The sequence below is a fragment of the Tiliqua scincoides genome, chromosome 1 (genome assembly GCF_035046505.1).
Source record: "Tiliqua scincoides isolate rTilSci1 chromosome 1, rTilSci1.hap2, whole genome shotgun sequence".
Classification (NCBI taxonomy): domain Eukaryota; kingdom Metazoa; phylum Chordata; class Lepidosauria; order Squamata; family Scincidae; genus Tiliqua; species Tiliqua scincoides.
Genome location: NC_089821.1, coordinates 36493144 through 36514938, shown reverse-complemented (window position 1 = coordinate 36514938; position 21795 = coordinate 36493144). Strand labels below are relative to the sequence as shown.

The following is a 21795-nucleotide window of genomic DNA, read 5'->3' as shown; positions in this document are numbered from 1 at the left end:
TAAGTCAATCACTGAATATCCTTTTGGAGATGCTAGGAAAAAAACCTTGCTGAATGTTAAAGGAAGAAAGCATAGGGAGTAGGAGCATAGATTTGAGAAACGCTAGACTCACAGTGATTTTTGGAGTTGGGTGAAGTACCTGAATGCAGACCAGGGAAAATTTTACACCCGTGGCTCTGGTTAACAGTCTGCAAGAATCAGACCCTCCAGTATTCGTCTTTTTGCTCTTGATCCTGCTAAAAGGAGTCAGTTGTTTGCTCCTTATTGAGCAAGCCTCAATAAGAATTCCTTCCCAGAGTGCTCTTAACTGAAGCAATTAGCAAGCAAAATATGAGAGGGAAAAACAAAACAATGAAAATGAATGAAGCAGAAGCTAAAGAAACCCAGAACTTGTACACAAGTTCCAGAGTTAATTGTCTAGAGAAATGGTTAGAAAAAAAAGGACAGTCCATGGAAATTCGGCTGCTTTGAAAGCAATGATATTTGTGGAAAAATGGTTGATCTTTGTGAGGAATATAAAAAATTTTACAGACCAAAAGGAAATAAGAAGGATGCTGTTTTTGCACATGCTTTGTGGAATGGTATTTTGACCTTCCAGAAAAGCATAGAAATAAAAGATGCCCAGATAGCAGAGAAAGAGGCTAGGATAACTGATCTGAACAGGCAGTTACAACATTTCACAAATGAACATGGAGAATAGTAAACTAAAAGAGGATCTAGAACAGACCAGAAATTTAGTGTTAAAACTCATGACCCAGGCCCAACAAAACGAACAAGCTGTAGACCAGAACTTACAACTTCTTGTGAGTTGCCAGAAGGAAATACAGCAAGTAAAAGAGGCTCTAAATTCAGCAATTGCAGGCTCTAATAAAGCAGCAATTGCAGCAGTCTATGGGAATGGAGCCAAAGAAATCTTTGAATCAGAGCAAACTTTGCCCTCTGATGCAGTGCCTGCGTCTCCATTTAAACCTCAATGGGAAGGAGAGACACAGTGCCCAGTTAATCCCGTTACCACAAGGGAAATAGTGGCTAATAATAACGTCACCAGGGAACTAGTATATGCCCTATGGATACCCTTAGAATTAGAAGCTGTTGCCAGAGAACTGGGTACTTTTGACTGGTATGTTGACTTGACTGGATGTTCAAAGTTCACAGGTGCTATCCCCAGTTAACAGGTGTAGACCTCACTCCCCTAGCACAAAAATGTGCAAAGGGTCAAGACAGTGCAGCTTTGGATAGTCTTGTGGCTGCTCAGGATCTGCGTAGTTTAGAAATGCTCCCTTGGATAAGGTTCGTCTGGTACACCTTGGTACCAGACACCTCAATGATAAAAATCTACTGTAACACTGAACAATATGAAAATGAGAGCCCAGCTGCTTTCTTAGAAAGGAAATTAATGGACCAGCTAGTTGGTGCAGTTCCTCAGGTAGGGGGCCAGTATGACTTCGATAGACCAGATTTCATATCTGGAGTTTATGATGCTTTAAATAAGCAAACTAAAATTCATCTTGGCCTAATCAATACTGCCCATCTGACCTACGCTAGACTGCAACTTAAGCTTGCTCAAGTATCTGAATTGATGAGAGTTACTGGAACAGGGTTTGCAACACATGAACAAGAGGAGATCCAAGAGGAACCAATCCAGGCAGTAGCCTTCTCTAATTATAGCCCTCACTCCCCATATGAAAATGATAGTCAAAATTGGGAGAGAAATGGGAACCAGGATTTCAATCCATTTTACAGTCAGAATCAGGGCATGGAAATAAACAACTCTCCTGAAGAAAAGGAAATAGAGGAATTTAAAGCTTACCTCAGGAAAGACCTAGCAGAGAGAAGAGTTCCTACAGAGTTTTGGGACAGAGCTAGTCTGCAAGAGTTAATGGAATTAGCAACAGAATACAGGCCCAAAACTCCTGAGCCTGTAGCAATGAGCTATAGCAATGAGCCTGTAGCAGTGAGCTATAGCAATGAGCCTGTAGCAGCAGTTCAACAGGTAGAGCCATCTGCCTCAGAACCAGTTTTCCCCATGATGTTCTTCAGTGCTTGCACTTCCAAGCCCCCTCCTAGCAAAAATCAAGTTTTTTTTTACTATTAATGGAAAAAAGATATGTGGACACATAGATTCTGGAGCCAGACTGACCTCAATTCATAGAAACTTAGTGAAAGCATGTCAGATTTTACCTGGAGAAACATTTAGGGTAAAACCTTATGAAAGTCCAGAGATTTCTGTACCTAAAGCAAAGGTGCATTTAGAATTTAAAGGATGGAAAGGTACACGTGTTGTGGCTGTACATTCAGACACGCCCACATCCTTTCTTTTAGGACAAGATTTTACTGATGTTTTGAACAGGCAAAAAACTGCAGCCATTAGAAAATATAATAGGAAAGCTCCAGTAGTCATGGCTGCTGAAGTAGGACACATGGCTGCCAAAGTAGGACAAGGAAGAGAACAGTCTTCAGTTATCTCTTCCATCAGCCAAGAAGCTAAAGCAGAAATAACTTTCAAGCCTAGAATTAGGGAAAAAGGAACAGTAGGGAGTGGAAGATTTCCACCCCAAAGAAGACATTATCTTTGGAACAAGGACTGAACCATGTGTGTGTAAAATGCATTTTAAAACCTATTAACATTTTTTTTTCTTCTTTGATGCTAAAAGTTTAGATTATAGTGGCCTTTGGAACTCCCTGCCACTGTGCCAGCAACAAAAGTTTTACTAATAACTTTATGTTTCCTTGAAACTTTCTAGGTCTTATGTAAGCAATGCAAGAAGCCAATGCATTGTTCCTAATGAAAAGGAAAGCAGGAGGAACCCTCCTAATCTTGGTGCTTCAGAGCATGCACAGAGTGCAAACTAGTAGCAATCTTTTGTGTTTTTAATTTTTTTTGTTCCAGCAACTTAAAGCAAAACCTCCAATGCCTAACTTAGCAAAGGCTATCTTTTGTTTTAATTTTTTTTAATCTCAACAGCAAGTAAGGACAAAGGGAAAGTACGAGGACATGTCCTCCAAAGGACAAATGTCCTCCAAAGGACAAAATTCACTTAAATCTCAAATTCCTTTACAGAAGCTGAGCAATGAGCCTATATATATTTTTTAATACTAATGAAGTATTTCCTTCTATAGTAGAAGGCTTTTCATGATAATTTATTTCGTTTATTTACAAATAACACCTCACTTTGTATGTCACCCACAACAGACACTTTAACTGATGGACAGTGCGAGACTCAGAATGTTTATCAGCCCTTCTGATTCTCAGTCAAGTCCAGTTTATAGAGAAATTGGCTATCCAATGCTAATCTGGTACGCAGCACAAATTGGGTGATAATAAATTTCAAAATCAGTTTTTTTCTCTTCTCTCTCTCTCGTCACAATCTCTATACACCTTATGCATGTAAATGTAATCCCAACAAGTCTACCTCATGTATTCTGTTCCAAGGAAGGCAATCTGAGATGCAGTGAGCAGAAGGAGAAGTTTTTGCATCAAGAAACATTTCTCTATGAACTCTATAGCTAAAACCAACAGACCTCCAAGCAAGACAGAGTTATGGTTTTTCTTAAAGTTTTTTTTAAATGTGTTTAGCTCTTGGTACCCTCAGAAATCATGAATGCTCAGCATTATCTTGTGTGCTTGATGTCTTAGTAGCTAGGCGGGGAAAGAAATAAAAAGACACCTCAAGCATCCATCTGTGGACACAAGTTGAGCCACCTCGCATCCCTAGAAACTTTGGCTCGGACGGCAAGACAAGCGGGACCCGTGTTCTGTTGGACTGTACCTCTCGTGGAAGCAGCATGGCTGTCAGAACAATCTGACTTTTCACTCAGCCTGTGGACTCTCTCTCAGCGAGACAGCAAGGTGACAGCAGGCCATGGCGATTGCTCCAGATGAATAGGTCCAAGGTATGCAACGGGATCCACAACCTTCTTGAGATCCCTCCTCCCAGTTCAAGAAGCAGCAGTTCTTGAACCGGCCGTAGCAGCACCACCCCAGCTCTCCACCACTCAGCAGTCTCTGTTTGGTTAGTCCATTAGTTAATCCATCAGTCAGTGTGCCAGTTCATTCTAAGTCCTCCAATCTGTCACTCAGTGTGCCAGTTTGTTGTTTGCCTGCCAGTCCACAAGTTAGTGTACCAGAAAGTCAGTTCAATAAGCCAGCAAGTCTCCTCTCCCTCCTCCACTCTCTCTCTCCAACTACAACCCACAAACTCTCATTGCTCCAGGTGCTACTTTTATCCCTGTAATGACCTGGCTGCCTCTAGTGGCTGCAGCTGTGCAGCACACCCTTTGCTGAAACCCCAGGCTGTGTTCCCCAGAGCAAAGGGCCGCTTGATGACACCATATCCTATCTCATTGCAATATCTTCTGCAATTCCAATACAAGGTCAAGCAGGGCCTTGAACTTGGGTCTGCCTGGTTCTAGGGAAGAAAACAAACAAACCCCCCCTCCCACACACACATGCACACAACCTCTAACCACTGCACCAACTCTCACAGCAAGTCATTCCTTCATGAAAAATACATTTAAATATTTGCCATTAAGAACCAACCCAAACACTACCAGACAGGAGGAGAACGCAGTATGCTTTTCACAGTTATAAGTCTGGCTATCTATGTATATATAACAATGTTACATCTTTGACAACTACTGAAATTACTAACCAATAAATGGCATTTTCAGAGTAGGCAACTCAAAATCAACTTCAACAAGTACAATGAACAAACACTGTAGTTAACAGCAGCTAATGACAATAATATTAGCTTTAATAGCCTATGGTGCTTTGCACCATTAACATGCTATTTAACAATGTGATTAATTTTTGAAACCTTATTTTTAAATATTAGTACAGCTTGCAAGGATTTATTCAAAGATAACTATGTTCCTGAGGGCCCACTCCTATCCAACATTACAGCGCCAATGTAGCCCCAAGGTAAGGGAAATTTTACTTACCTTGAGGAGACCTTCATGACTACCCCCCCCCCCCAAATCATAGGATGCAGCACATGCCCCATTGGCATGGCTGTGTCAGTGCAGGAAGTTGGATAGGATTGGGCCCTTTGTTGCACACTGGTCCAAGTTATTGAGTTTAGGGACAAGCTAGGAAAGTATGTTTTGAGAGCAGGAGAACTAGGGGAACTTTATTTGCCAGAAACAAGCATTTGTCTGCTGGATGGTTTAAAAGGGGTCCAAAAACCCTGAAAGAATAAGCCCTAGCTTATATGAAGTAGCACTTTTAAAGCATAGCTGGTAGCCACATGTGATCACACAAGTACAGGTGGGACCTTGGTATCCACTGATTTGATTCACTACTGATACTTGAGGTCCACCTTCAAGCCATTTCTGCCTAACTTTGCATATATGCAACAGGGTTCAAATGTGTACACCTGTGGGCTGGGCAGAAATGGGTTAAGTGCCTTGTAACAAGGAAAAATGCACTAAAATCCAATTTCCTAACTTCGCACTGTTAAACTGCACTAGTTGCAAGCTTCTCAGGATTAAGGATAGCTTTAAATATCCACTCTCAGGTTTCTTGCTCCTCCATTGTGGCCCAGAGTGCATCAGTAGAAGCTATACCACATTTAGCCATAATTTTATTCCATCCAGTAGCTGAATGCGGTATAGCATCTATACTAACGCATTCTGGAGCAATAATGGAGGAACAAGATACCTGGAAATGGGTCTTTAAAGCTATTTTTCTACTGATTTGGTATCCACTGACTTTTTAAAAAAAATCCACTGGGGGTTCCAGAACAGAACCTCAGTGGATAACGAGGCAAGACCTGTATCCCAAGTTTGGGAGTTCATTGTCTCTTAACACGCTGGTCCACAGAATTCCAGGTGCTGGGAATTAACATTCAGAATGGATTCTGCACTTCTCACTTAGCCAATTCATAAAAAGGCACTAGAATGATTTTGCACCTTGCACATGCTTAATGTTAACAAGAGTGTTGAAGCTGCAGCTTGGCTCTGTTAACCATTATTTGGTCATCATCTACTCTTCCCCTTGCCTAAGTGGACTGCATATGTCACAGATTTTAGGATGGAGGTGACCTATTGCACTGGGCTCCAAAAGCTCAACAAGAACATAAAGATACCTCATCTGATTACACTGCAATTCACAGAGGGTTCACAGTTAAGTGTCATGAGGCCTACTGGGAATCCTGGCCTGACCTGAGGGCTCATCAGCAAGAAAACTAGGGACAGTAACCTTTGGTGATCAGATTAGTGGAAGTCTGGTAAGAAAGTAACATGTCCTAGGTGTTTTAAGCACATTTAGGTTTATTTCATACCTCTGCCTATCCCTCCAGACACAACTTATGCAGTCTGCACATTCCCTCAAATGATCACATGCCTTTTAGATAAAATATTGATAGAGCACTGTCCTAGAATATAACAGAATTTACCTTAAACTTCCACAGTACTATACTACATTATCCAGGTTTCTTTACAAAATCAAAGTACCTACTTTTATGGTTGTCTTTTAAGGAACCAAAGCAGCCAGGTGTAAGTCAAAAATCAATGTCCCTTCCCTCAGAAGCCTTCTCTGCACTGGTGTTCATGATGAAAACTGATAAGACAGTTTTACAGGAATAGTGTTAATGTGATGGGTGACTGAACTACTACTAAAATGGAAGTGGTAGGAGTACTGGATATCTAGGCACAGTAATAAATCTGACACCCCTGCCCCCCACATTAGTGCCTTTGGCAGATGGGTTGGAGTTTAAATTACGTCAGGGCTCCATCTTGGAATACGTGTGTTATTATGATAAAGGATAGTGCCTAAGTATGTGCAGCTTTTCTTTATCAACAGCCACAGCCTGTCCCCACAGAATTCCAGAGCAACAGGACTGCAAAATTCTCATTCTTTGAAGACTGACTACATCAAGAGAAGATGTTGTGTTTTGCAGTCAGTCAAATATAGTAATTCAGAAAGGCAGAGGAAATACAGTGAAAGTGAAAACTCAGCTCTGTACCTATAGACTAAAAGGCGGAAGCTAGAGCAACTCAACTATGAGTTGAGCCCAAATCCAACCCTTTCCCTTCTCCAGCAGCCATGCCACAAGAGCACATGCTATATCTTGTGGGGAGGGGCAGTCCCATACTTCTCCAGGTAAGGGAACATTTGCTTCCTTAGCTGCGGATAAGTGTCTGCTGCCAGAATGGGTCTACTTGGACTTGTGCTGGTGATTTAACTGGTACAAGTCCAAATGGTCCCAGGAAGGCAGATCAAGAAGGGGGATAGGATATTGGCAGATCAGGTGCCACCGGTACTGCCTTCTTCCAAGCCTCATTCTGTCCCTCCATTCTGCTGCATTCTCTTCCCCACTTCCCTCACCCCCCCGCACTGACTTACCAGTGTTGTGGAAGGTACAGGGACCACTGGTTGGCCACTGCTGCCTTTTGCAGGAGCAACCTGATTGCTCTGAATGGCAGGTTGCCTTTTGTCACAGCTGCACAGGAACTTACTTAGTATCACTGCTAGAAAACTAACTTCAGGCAGCATAAGACTCTTGTAGGATTGGGCAATAAGACAATAGGTAAATAAAATTCAAGATGTCGGACTATAAAAAACCAAGTTTATTGTTCATTTGTATTTATAAAAATATTCCATAATAGTAACTTTTGAGAAAAAAATCAAGGTTTTTGTCCATCAAAGGAGGCAAGAATGCCCAAAGCGTCCTGTCCTCACCAGAACAAGCAAAATGTAAGACATTTTAGCCTAAACTCTAAATCAGGGGTGACAAACATAAGGCCCGGGGGCCAGATGCGGCCTGCGGAAGCTTTTTATATGGCCCTCAGGCTTTCAGCTGCTGAGTAGTGCTGAGGTGTTACTGCTGAAAGGGCAACCTACATGAAAATTGGGCTCTCCCATATCGTGAAATATGATCAAGATTCGTATAGTTTCTCTTTTGTTATTTGCAGTTAATGAGTTCCTAAGTGAGAAAAAAGTGTTTATTTTGGTTATGACCTGTTTAATGACATCACTTCTTGCCTAATGACATGACTTTCAGCCCTCAGCATGCATCATGAATGCTATGTGGCCCTCCGTATGAAATGAGTTTGACACCCCTGCTCTAAATCTATTTTCTTCAAGAAGAAATATTTCTAAATACTACCCAAAGTTGTAGGATTATTTAATGAAGTTTGAAAATATTTTCAGTAACAATGCCATTATTACACAAAAAGGAGAAACATACAGATAGCTCTTGAGACATTCTCATGTATTCATCTATTTACCAGAAATTTTTCTCACACTGAATGAAGATTGACTGCAGAGCACATCAGTTCTATATCATACACCCATAAACACTTATTGGTGCAACTATTAAAAAAAGTAACTGAACTTAAAACCAAAAACACTTTTATTCAGACCTGCAAATAGTTACATAGGTACATTTTTAAAAAAAATGTGGCTCTCCAAACTGGTTGTCCAACTGTGCTTACTGGAGACTGTATGTCTGCTTTAAATTTTTGATTGAAAGGGTTATTATGAGGGAGCGTGGATCTTTTCTGTTTTTGTGTATTGTTATCCTTCCTTTCAGTTCTTCACCTAGAAAAACAAGAAGCACAAATGGAGGAACTTTTATTAAATCACTATACAATTTTTGTTTAACCTAATTGATGGTACACTTGCATTCACAGTTCCAGCTGTTTTATTTAACCCTGCATTAAAAAAAACAGGATTTATAGATGTTCCCTTTTGCACTGAAAAAAGTTAATAGAACTTTTATGCAAGTCTTCTGCAACTCCATGCTCTTCAAATATGAGGAGGCTTGAATAGCTTCTCATTACAGCTTTGAAATCCTCATTACATAGTACATAGTTTTGGGCATCCACTTGATAAAACACCACTGATTTGCCCCTCCTCCCACAATGACTTGGGGATAATGGCAGATATTGATTTGGCATTTGCTGAGTTGTTTCTATTAATTTAATTAATTGAGAAGGAACAATGTGACTAGTGGAAAAAACAGTTAGGAAACGAAGTGGCTACATTCCTCCTCACTGCTTCTGACTCTTTGAAAGGTACAACCCTCTGGATTGATCACCCCTCTTGCTCAGTCCCTTCTCCCCAAAAAAACCTTTTACGGTATCACAACATTTAACCCAATTCTTTTCTTTTTTTTTGTATTTTCAAAAGACTCCCTTTAACACAGCACAAAAGTTTTAGTACAGTGTTCTGTTCCTCAGGTAGCACTCTCTGTAATGTCTTGATGGGGTCTTTATAAATCCACAAACAAGGTTGTCTAAACTTCTTAAAATGGAACACTACCCTGCGCAGCACATTCAACATCTGTATCAATATAAAAAGATACTTTTGTGCCAGATAGACAGTGTGGCTGGCAGAGCTTCAAGTTTAGTAAGCATTTTCAGCAAAAGCCAAGACCATAGGCTCAATCCTCATCAGGACCCAAATGAAATGACTGGAGAAGTTTTCATAATAGTTGTGTATATTTGTTGAGTATGACTAATTGTACCCAAGTGCAGAAGTAAAACTGATTTTTTTAAAAATGAAAACGCTTTGAGAAATTTAGATCTATTCATAAAAGCACATTTTACAAGAATATACAAAATCTTTTGGATGCTGCTGACTCTTAATATCTAACTTTTAGATAGCTTTTAAAAAACGACTAAAAATGCTAGTCTTAATAAAGTGGGCTCAAGTCTCACATGAGTATCCAAAACAGTTTAACCCATTTCTGTCCAGCCTACAGGTGTACACATTTGATCCCTGTTACATACATGCAATGTTGGGCAGAAATGGCTTAATATGCTCAACATCTTCTCACAAACATTTTATATGCAATAGTAGAGAAGAGCCAGAGAGCAAAGAATGTAAATAAAATGAAATCTACTTGGTCATATTTTTATACTGCTAAAAATATGACCAAGTAGATTTCATTGTCAACTTATAGTTCCACCCTTGGGGTGATCCCATCAAAACACACTGTCTTAGTTTAATTGCATGAAAATGAATTAAACTTGCCACTTAAACAGTTCTAACGATGAATACCTTCAGGCAAGCTCTAAGAGACAACATTTTTATAACAACCTACTACACTTTTCATTAAAAATAGCTCTCAGTTATTTATAACCAAGTTAATTGCATTAAGCGACCCAGACAATCAGTTTAATTCATTGTCATGAAGCAGATCTTCGCTCTTTCGTGCCTCAGTGGACCACATTAAATCTTCTTTTGTGCACAGACATTTCTGTAGCTGAACTAAAGCAATGGCTGTGTAATCATAACAGAGAGGAAGATCAGACCAATTAATCATTGCTACGTAGATATAAAATGACTGATGCTCTTTCAACAGCTCTACTGCTCCTATACGCTGAGGAGAAGGCTTTTAGAGACTGAGCTGCATCACCTATGCTCAATAGGATGCAAGCAAGGCACAAGTCATGCTGTGGTTTGATCGAGATTGAATTCATTATAATTCTGCTGCAGTTTTGCCACTCATCCCTTGGAGAACACTAAGGTTTTCTGCCTAGTAAAAAGGGCAACAGAGAAGCAGACAATGAATTTAACTGCAAGTATAGAGATTATAAGGTCTAATTCACAACCAGACATACAAAAAAAGAATGTGTGTGGTTGAATACGTGACACGAGCACAGCCAGGACACACACATGTGCCTTCAACTGTACCTGTAAGAGAAACGGGAAGACTTACACTTCCAGATTACATTGCAGCATTCAAGGAGTGTGATAAGGAGGGGAACAATCGGCTTTGTATTCAAGTGAGCATGAAGCAGTAGTGCTGCTTGGATTAACGGCAGATTGGAGGGAGGTGGCAGCAGCAGGCTCAGGGTGAAAGGTACCCCAAATCTGCTTCCCCTTCAGACCCCTAGCAATCTGCTGCCAGTGTGGCTGCATGGATGGGCCAGCACTGGTTATACAGTACACACAGAACATATCCTGGATCCCTAACTATGTAAAATGGTCCTCAGCATTTTAGCCTATTCTGGAGTACTTTCAAATTCTGGATTTCAAGTTATAAAAGAATTGTATTTCTAAACACATTCATCAAGTTCACGGTATATTTCTTAAGTTGCACATGTTTCCCAATATGGAGATTACCTTTCAGTCAAGAGGTGAACTTCACCAAAAATTTGCTATTTTTAAGTTTAGGTTGTGCTGTTTCATTTCTCTTTTGCTGTTTGCAACCCGTTAAGCCACTATGGAAACCAACCACCAACGTTTTATTTTCACTGCAAGACATTATCAAGAACATAAAGTGCACCATGTGCTGTTTTACTGCTAATGGATTTTGTTTATGTGCAGGTCGAGTATTTCAACTTAACACTTTTTTCCTTTTGGAAACAAGTCAGTGCAGAGTCTTCTTAAACACTAAACCTGAAACAGTTAATTTAACAAATTATAAATAGTTGACAAATTAAAAGCCTGCTTTTCTGTTGAATAAAAATATTTAAAAGTCAAGAGAAAATAAGGAAAGTTTAATCAAAAGTGTAGAAGACTGGAGTAAAAGACAAATCTGGCAAAATAAAATAAAATGAGTATTCATAAGGTGGCAGCCGATCCGTGGAGCATATTTATGTCAGTCAAGAATTTACCTTCAAAAATGCCCTTCAAAAGAGATCCCGTTTAGAAAGCATTAGATGGCTCCTTTCTGTCACTTAGCAATGCAGCCCGGTATTGAGAACAAATTAAGCACAGCGACAGCATTCTGTTGCACGTCACTCTCCACTGCGGACACATTTTTTAATATCATTCCTGCAGTGCAGTTACTACTACTCTAGTTAAGAAATCTCAGTTTGTAAAATACAGCCAAAGTCCTGATAATCTGGAACGAGTTCAATGGTACTTACTTCCTAGGGAATGTAATCATGGCTGCAGCCTTAAAGATAAGTACTCAACCGTAGAGGCAAGCAACCCTGAGATGATACAATACACTTTCTAGACACACAAAAAAACCTTCTGAATAACAAAGGTTGTATGGCAACCTGTACATCTTTTAACTGATATCACATGCTGTATGGGAAAGGGGAAAGACTGAGTCCCAGGAAAAGGGAGGCTGACAGGCAGCCCAATCTCAACCTGAGCTAAATCAGACAGGCCAGCTGGCCTGCACTGTATCCAGTGCAAGGTAGAGGTGGACCTGGCGGAACTTAGTAAGGGGACATGTTCCCTCACCACGAGCAATAACCCAACCCACCAATGGGGCTATGCCAGCTAAATCACAGGTGCAGATTTGGGATCCAGCCTAAGTGCTGGAGGCCGGTCCTACACCCCTCCCGGGCCAGCCTATCTGCCACCCGCCTTTCCCAAACCCCCATGCCGCTGACCCATATTTAGCACAAACTTATCTATGCCAGGGATGGATCTAGTGCAGGGAGGCTGGTACACATCCATGGGAATGTGCTTTACAGCTTATTCATGACACCTGGAAGCCGGTGCAAGGGACTTGTGCTGGTTTAATTGCAATTTTGGATTGTGCTCTAAGGGAAGTCTACTTCCACTACTGGTTCGTGTGTCTGCACTGTTCCTGCTCTCTGCCTTCCCTTTACGGAACCCAAAGTGGAATACAGAAAAAAACCTTTGGTAGCTTTCATCTGCTGCCACCACCCCAGGCTACAGGGACCAGGTAGAGGAGGACATCTAAGGAAAAACCCCTCCCAGGAAATTGTGGAATTTCTTATTAAAAATAAAACTTACAGTAGCATCTGCATGGTGAACAAATGACAATCCACTGAATTATCTGTGAACATGGTCTAGGGTAGGCAAAGGTTTAAAATGCAATTAGCTTATTAAAAGTCTAAACCATTAGTCTTCAAACTGGATCACCGCTGCATGCTGCAAAAAGCCTCCCCAACTCGACTGGAGCTTGCTGTTCTGCCGGGAAGCCTGCTATATCTCCTTCAAAGTTCACTCCACCCAGATGCATCAGCCCCAAAATCTGGGCACAGAGTCTGCTGGGACAGGAGGACTCATGAACTTTGGGGAAGATCAGGAAGGAAGATAGCAGGCTCCCTGCTTGGAGCCTAAATGAAAAAGCATTTAAACAATATGGGGAAAGAAAGTGGGATAGGAAAAATACAATAGGCTGATGAAAAATGCCTGATCCTTTCTGCAACACACAAAGGATTCATTTGTTTGGCCAAATTGATGCTGATGCTCAGCAGATGCAGCAGGGATGCTAGAGGATGCCCCCCCCCCACCGACCCAATACTCTCTTCCTTAAACTAGAGAAGTTTGCACAGAGGCTAGAGTCAGCAAGTACCCATAGTCCATAAATTAACCCATTTCAGCCCAGTTCACAGGTGCACATATTGGATCCTTGTTGCATATATGCAACGTTGGGCAGAAACGGCTTAAGCTCAAGGAAGCCTTGGTCCTTGCACTTGCAGGTGAGCAAGTTGGGATCCTTTTTTGGATTCCTGCTCATCATTTATCAAATACAAGGTTTTCATACTTATTTATGTACTCAATTTATATCCAGTCTTTCTCCCCGAAGGGCACCAAGGCAGCTAGAACATGAACCCATAATCATGATGAGTGCTCTTGGGTGCTTCAGGACACGATGATCATCACCATCATGTATCACCATATCCATTCCTGGATCATGTTTCTCATTGCTGTTGTACATTCTGGGCAGTGCAATGCTATATATGGGCTGCCCACGAAGACTCATGCAAAATTGCAGAGGTACAGAATGCAGTTTAGGACACAATCCTAACCCCTTATGTCAGTGCTTTCCAGCACTGACATAAGGGCAATGCAGCTCTGAGGTAAGGGAAAAAACATTCCCTTACTTTGAGGATGCTTCCGTGAGTGACACCCAACTGCAGGATGCAGCACATGTCCCATTGGCACCGCTATGCCAGTGCTGGAAAGCATTGACATAAGGGTTTAGCACTGCACCCTTAATTATGTAAACTGTGTCCATACTGTGTACATAACTGGTACTAATCCTTCTGACTATTTTTGGCCCCACCCACCTACCTTACATTCCATATAAATCTTGCCATACTTTAAGCAAGCAGTATAAGTCTTGCTTTGTGTACTATCTTTAACCAAGGTTAAATTGGTATGGATGTTGAGGATTTATTTTTGCAGTACCTTTTTTGTCAAAATCCTTCCCAAGAAAGAGTATAAATGTAGAAAAAGTAGCATTTTCATGAGAACTACAGAGATACTGAGACGCTATTACAGAAAGCAGCAACAAAAGCAGAGATTCTGATGGGACCCAAATTAAGTAATTTAGCAAAAGAGGCCAATTACAATACTGGGAACCAGAATCACTGGTCTAAAAAGGTGTCTCTTACTGGAGACGGTTGTAATCTGATTGTTCTTTTGAGTAATTGAACCTTAGTTAACAGAAACCTTACAGGAAACATCACAAGTTGTCTTGATGGCCAACTCATTTTTATAAATGTTAAGCCCACTCCACCAAAAAGCCACTGCACATTTTAAAAGAGCTTTCATTTATTAACGTGCAGCAAGCAAGAGATGTCAACTAAAGTGACCTATGGAAAAAGCAGGTTAGCAGCCTACTTCCACTTCATTTAAATCAAACATACATACTTCCTTGAAATTTAATTTGGCAAAATGTATGTCTGTCCAAATATGTAACATACATAAGAAAAATGAATCTTGCTAGACTGTATGGTACAGTTTGCTACATTTTCGTAGTGGGAGAGAATATATCTCCTACACCCAACAGGTGTGGACTAATGGTTGAGATGCCAATACTGACTGAAGAGCTAAGCAGGAGAACCTGTGAGTTTGTTTTTGGTTCTTTGCCATCTGGCCTTCTCAAACACTCCCGTGCTTCTCTCACTGCTTGGCTAATCAGCTCAATAGCAACTCTGTCCTTCACGTACTGCAGCTTGTCACAGCCTGGCATTCCATTGCCCATCCAAAAACAATCTTGAGGACATGTCCAGATTTTATTGACTGCCTACTGAAGCTCAGTGGTCTGAAAAATGGTGGTTTATACTACCCCTGAATGCTGTCTAAACAGAGAAAGGTGGCATAGGCAAACCTCCCATATCCACGTGGATTCCTTTCCAGAACCCTCCATGGTTACCTGAAACCATGGATACTGGGAACACCTGCCCCACCCACCTTCCAGAGCCAAGGGAAGCTCCACTCCCTTTGCCTTCAGTGGGTCATGTGAGCCCAGCAGAGGCTGCAGACATCCGTCTGTGGCCTCTGCCAGGCTCAGACTGAGCTTGGAGGTTGAAATAATGCAACTTCTGGCTCATGGAGAAACCAGAAGTGACATTTTTAATGCTTTATAAGGCATAGGGAAGCCTAGGGAAGCCCTGGAGAAATCTTATAAGGCATTAAAATCATCATTTCTAGTTTCTCCATGGTAAGCTGCATTATTTCAGAAGAAGTTCTGGTCTAGAAGGCAGAGCTGTCATTAAGCCCGAAGACAACACCTGAAGGTTGACAGTTCAAGAACACTGGAAGTTTCCATGTGCGGCAAGACTTTGAAGCTGACGAGATGAGCTGAGCTCTTGAGTGGGAGATAAGAAGTCAACTTCAGCTGTTTCTCAGTGTGGGAGGTGACACAACCAGAATGAAGACCAGACAGAAAAAGATCCACCTAGAAAATAGTGTGTTTGAAAGACAGAACTTCTTTATTGTAAAAACCCCCTCGGGGGTTTAGAGAAAGCCTGCCCAGATAAACTGCCTTGAATAAAGCCAAAGGAGCAATCCAATGGCCCAAAAGGTGGCGTATAAATACCATTATTATTATTTCAACCTCTGAGCTCAGGGTGAGCCTGGCAGAGGCCATGGAAGGCTGTTTGAGGCCTCTGCTGGGCTCACATGACCCTCTGGAAGCAAGGGGAGCAGAGCTCCAAAGGGGGCACACGTTGGGAGGCCCTGTGTACCGGATCCGTACATAACTAAATCTGTGGTTACAGGGGCCCCCATGTATATAAATACTGAAATAAATACATCACATCTGTCCCCATAGCTCACGTGATTGCTTGGAAGGTTCCATAAAAGTTGTCTAGAAATACAAATGTTCTTGTAGACATTCCAGGTTAGATACAGGTCAGAACCAGGCAAATAACTGCTTCACATTTTGCTGATTAAGAGGAAATATTGTGTATACATGCTACATACTCATCACATTTGACACAAGTACACTTACACCACAGAGAATATATACATTCCTTGCTCTGGGGAACGATGGCCTCATATATTCCTTGCTGTATGCATACATGATAGAATGGACATATGTAGCTGCTTCACACACTGTATGTACTGCATGTAGATGTGACATACAGTCAACCTATGAAGTGACATGATCTAATTCAGATACTGGTTAAATTAGACTAAAATCAACTACTAGCCTGCTCTAATTGGAAGTTATAAAGAAGCTATAGACGTCAAGCTAGACATTGAGCAAATCCAGAATGAGAGTCCTCCTTGATTTCTTTACTACTTCAGTGAATAATAAGGGTTCAGTTTTTAGTTTTGCCATGCAAAAACAAATTGCATGTAGAAAGCCAGTTCACTGGGGAAAAATGTTCTAGCTTAGCATTTCCACTATTGTTCTAGTTGCTTATGTGCTGAAGGCTCTCCCCCCCCCCCCCCAATGAGTTGGAGCATTCAAAAAGCAATATTGCAACAAACATCTCACATAGCCTAGCAGTCATAAGACTGGCAGGTTATTTCTGCTGAGCATGTAGTTTGGTCTAAAAGGAAAAACCTACACACATGTGATAGAGAAACAGAATAGAGATAGTAGCAGTATACTATAAAGCAATACCTTGTGGTACACATGAAATATCAAACATCTAGTAGTAGCTTTTAAAATCATGCTGAAAGTGTCAATTAGTATCTAGTATTATGGACTTTTAAATCTAGGAAGACACTGTACCTTTTTCCACAGAAATTGGGTTCTCCAAAAAAAATGCTGTCTGTTTCCAGTGTGTTTTGGTACAACAGGGACTAGTTGAGAACAAGACCTGCATTGACAGAGTTCAGAAATCTCTGATGAAGTACAAGACTTAATATCATGGTACATTAATCTGTTACACAAACACACATACATTAAATGCTTGCAGTAGCAAAATAGCTCTAAACACCCTAAGGCAAAAAGCTGACAAAATACACAATATGTCTTATAACTAATTTTGAATACAAAGCCTTCAAAGTACTCACTCTCTTGTGGCAATTTGTCTCAAAAGATATATCAAAATATCCAGCAATTGCCTGAATAAAAAAAGGAAAGGTTAATAAGGGATGCAAGTATCATCCACATTCATTATTCTGAACATTTTAAGTTTTTCTCTATGTCATCAATATAAATCCTGTAGGTAATTTTTTAAATTATATAAAACTCATGCTAGAGTGCAACCTTCAAAGCAAGCTAAACAAACCAGAAGGGAACATTTATTAGAAGATTTATACCCCACCTTTCCCCAGGCTACAAGATTACATGTGCAAGCAAATGTTACATCATAAAAAGTTAAGTGAACTTTAAAGTAAAGAAACAAGTAAGTTTATGGCAATGAACTTTTAGCTCAAGTCTGCCTTTCCTTTTTCCACTATCATTACAGAACTGAACTGATCTCATTGTTTCAGAAATACAAATGGGAAGGTTTATTTTTGCTCAGAATTCAAGTACAGATGGGAAGTCTACAGTGTAAATGAAAACAATTTGCAAGTTACACTCATTTATCTGATTACTTTACAGGCCATGCACACACATACACACCCCTTCTCCAAGGCACACAAGAAAATGCATCAGATCACCATTTTGCTGCATGCACAAGCCACGGTCTTCTTTAAAAAGTCAAATGTTACAGGTACCCAATAAGAAGTTGAGACCATCGTCCCAAACTAGGAACCACAAGAGCAACCAAAGGCTGCATACATATTGCCACATTCATGCAGCCTAAGGTACTCTTACATACTGGAAAGAAACTAAGCAATAAGCACTTCTTATACTGCTCATCTGATCAATCTTTTTTAAAAAAAAAATTTTTTAAATATTTTTCAAAAACAAAGGTAAACAAACACACAACAGATAACACAAAAACATACTTCACTATGCAAAACAAAAAAGGGTGCAGGAAATCATATATCACTAAAACTAATTACATATCTTAATGAATTTCCTCTTCTAGATTTACCTCTTAATATCATTTTTCATTCATCATTCATCTATCATATCATATCAAGTTATATATGTAGTACAATCATCTAAATGCCCTATCATATATTTCTAAAACTTCATTTTCAACCAAGCATAAAAAGGTTTCCATTGCTCAATTTGTGTCGGTTTTCGTTGGTGATCCAAAATTTCTGAAAGTCTGTCCATTTCTGCCCCATTCATTATTTTTTCTTTCTCTTCTTCCTCATTCTTCATGGAACATGTCTCAAATTTTGACTTTATTATCATCCATTAACTATTCCTTTTCCTGTGAGACCTTCAGTAATTTATCTCTGTAAAAGGTTCTGATGAATTTCACATAAATTTCTCTTGGTAATTCATGTTTTCTCAGATAAAAAGTGCTCACTCTTCTCACTATCTCCTCCATCGGTGTATCAATCCATTCTGATATTAATCTGACAATCTGTTGCGACATATCTTCTCCTTTCTCTTCTGGTATATTTTGTAACCTCACCACTCAAACTGCACTATCCATCTGAATTTCCATTAACGTTGTCTCTGCGTCGTGCTGATTTTCTTCTATTTCTGATATTTTATCTTTATCTTTTCTTATCTTTTCCCCCAATCTCTCAATATTTTGTTTATTTTCTTCTGATCCAATTTTCACATCCATCAGTTGTCCACTAAGTTCATCTAATTGTTTAGTTAAAGCATCTACCCTGGCTTGGGTCTGTACAGATTGGTTTATTTGTTGCTGTACCATTGCCAACAGTTTTTCCATGTTATCTTGCATAGTCTCAGTCTTTCCCTTTCGATTCCTCTTGTATTAATTTTCCAAGTCCCATCTCCAATGTTAGCGAGCTTCGGACTTTCGCTGTTTTACCCACCATCTTCATTTTTCTTTTCTGTAAAGCTCAAATACCTGTTATCAAACAAATTACTTTCACTTTCAGTTATCTATACAACACATCACCAATCAATCCTCTAATCATTCATCAACAAAAACAAAAATAAAATTATAAAATCAAGTAAATCCATTTGCTTACAATGTTCTTTAAAACCACTAGATGTCCTCAGCATACTATCTTCTTTGTTCTATTTATAAACACAAATCCAGTTCTTGCAATGTCTTTTTAAATCCACTATATGTCACTAGATGACGCTGGTGCACTGTTCTTGTTATTTCTTGTTTCTTTTTTCTTATCTGTTATTTATACTTGTAACCTTGACAACCGCATTCCTCCATCTGCAAGAATGTCAACACATCCAGCTGCTCTTTCAGGCAATCCCAAACAATAATATCAAGCCAAGGCAATAAATGCTCCAATACACAAACTTTGTCCAAGGACAGTTAATTTGTAATCCACCAAAATTCAAAGTTGTAAAGTTGTAATTATATTTTCATATATCCATAACAAGCTTGGTAAATCTCTTCTACGATTTCTCATCACACCGATAAACAACTGGGGGGAACCTTCCCCCCTCCTCCTCTTCTTGCAGCAAAAAAAAAAAAAAAAAAAATCAGGTAATCAAATTACTCAGCTCACGCCAGGCATACATAAACAGAACAACACTTACTTAAGTCTTTCAACAATGCAATCACTATGTTCCACTCTCTTATACTTGGTTTTTTTAAGCTAAAACTTCTAAACTATTTTTTCCCAACCAAGAAAATGGGCAATAATTTTTTAAAATTTTTCTGTATCCCATACAATTTTAAGAGATTATGCTCTGTTATGTTATGCATTTCTGATCATATCCATGTGCCAAGTCCATACAAATATAATTTCTGGATGCAGCCGTCTTTAGTTTCCTTTTTACAGAAATGAAAGGATGACTTGTAATATTTCATTTTGTACAAATCTTGCTATGCTACCTTTTATTTTGATTTTCCTGTTTTTTTTATTATATTGAGACCTGCCTTGAGTCCTAAGCAGTGCTTTTTTTGTGTAAAAGAAAAAAAAAAAAAGAAGTGCAGGAACTCACAACTTGTTAAGCTTTTATTTATTTATTTATTTTTATATTACCGGGATTTTATAATACTGGAATATAATCTATTTTACAGCTCATCTTGAACCAATAGAGGGTGTGTGACCACATGATTTTTGATTCATAACTTCATAACTTAATCAATTCATTAACCCATCTTTTGTGGTCCCCCCTCCCCCAAACATAGGATTGGGCTGTAAGGATGCAATCCTATCCATACTTTCCTGGGAGCAAGTCCCATTGACTATAATGAGATCTACTTCTGAGTGGACATGCATGGGATTGGGCTCCAAAGCCCATTTTATCAGATGCATAAAGTGTCTGCATTTAGCAAACAGATGCACAGGGGGGTACAAAGAAAAAGTTATAGGGGGAAAAAAGTGATTAACAGTACAGTTTTCTGCATGTTTACTCAGAAGTAAATCTGGGTTGAAAGGATTCACCTCCAGGGAACTGTGAAGTGATGGTGCAAAAGAATCTCGCAGTTTCATTAGAACTGAATTGAATTTGTGGCTCAGTTTTAGTTCCACGAAGCCAGAGTCCCATCCTATGCATGGCTACTCAGGAGTAAGCCCCGTTAGAGCCAGTGGGGCTTCCTCCCAGGAAAGTGTGGACAAGCTTGCAGCCTCAGAGTCCCATCCTATGCATGCCTACTCAGCAGTAAGCCCCGTTAGAGTCAGTGGGGCTTCTTCCCAGGAAAGTGTGGACAGGCTTGCAGCCTCAGAGCACCATCCTAGGCTTGTCTACTCAGGAGTAAACCCCACTAGAGCCAATGGGGCTTACTCCCGTGTAAGTGGCTAGCACTGCAGCCCCAGCCAGGCTCCTTCCCACATGTACCCCGTCATCGGGGAAGAAGCGTGCCTGAAGCTGAGCCATTGTAAGAGCCCGAGCTGGTGATCCGAATAACAGAAACCCGCAGCCTGCCTGCTGCCCCCGAAGCAACCCCGCCGCTTCCATGTGGCTGAGAGTTCGCCCTGCCTGGTTGGGAAAGGTCTAGCGAGAGCTCCGCAATCAATTAGTGAGGGCTGTCCTGCAAAGTCAAGCCTGACCCTTTAGCTCCACTACAGCCACCTTCCTGCTTGTGGGTTTCCAGTGGCTGCTGCTCTGCTCAGTTGTATCAGGCTTGTAATTTCCGAGTCAAAGTTTTGCTTTATATATATTAACTGTGCTCAGTGCTTTTTTTGTAAAGAAAAAAAAAGGTGCAGGTATGCCGTTCTGGTGCGTTCCATTAGAAAAAAAGCCCTGGTCCTAAGTATAAAATTCCAAATAAAACGAGCATTCTGGCAGAACCTATGCATCCTTGCTACCTAGGATCCCTAAAATACAGTCAGGTTCAATTTACATGAGTCTACAGAAGCCAAATGGAATAAGAAGCTAAGTACACCTTTTCAAAATTCTACAGTGAATTGCTTTAATATTGCAAGTTAATTATATAAGATATATAGTTAATTACGAGTTAATTATATAAGATATATAGTTATTTTGTTGGCGACCTTCAGTCTCAGAAGACTATGGTATCGCGCTCTGAATGGTGGTTCTGGCACGGCGTCTAGTGTGGCTGAAAAGGTCGATTCAGGAGTGACAATCCCTTCCACACTGGGAGCAAAAGTATGTCCCTGGTCTGTCTTCCTGGCTATGGGCCTTCCTTCTTTGCCTCTTTGCCTCAGTCTGTTGGCCAAGTGTCTCTTCAAACTGGGAAAGGCCATGCTGC

At 40.3% G+C, this 21795-nt stretch overlaps 1 protein-coding gene across 3 annotated transcripts in view; it reads right to left on the bottom strand.

The window, feature by feature from the left end:
• Nucleotides 1-8336: 8336 nt before the first annotated feature.
• Nucleotides 8337-21795, bottom strand: part of PRMT3 (protein arginine methyltransferase 3) — a 67729-nt gene continuing 54270 nt past the window's right edge. For 2 of the 3 annotated variants that reach the window (XM_066629064.1, XM_066629072.1), the window contains exons 14-16: nucleotides 17141-17191; nucleotides 16857-16944; nucleotides 8337-8542 (exon numbers count right to left, since the gene is read on the bottom strand). In XM_066629064.1, the coding sequence (XP_066485161.1) occupies nucleotides 8433-8542; nucleotides 16857-16944; nucleotides 17141-17191 (249 nt within the window). In that variant the 3' untranslated portion in view covers nucleotides 8337-8432. Of the gene's footprint in view, nucleotides 8543-16856; nucleotides 16945-17140; nucleotides 17192-19279; nucleotides 19342-21795 lie in introns of those variants that run through there. The other variant, XM_066629079.1, reaches the window with a different exon arrangement.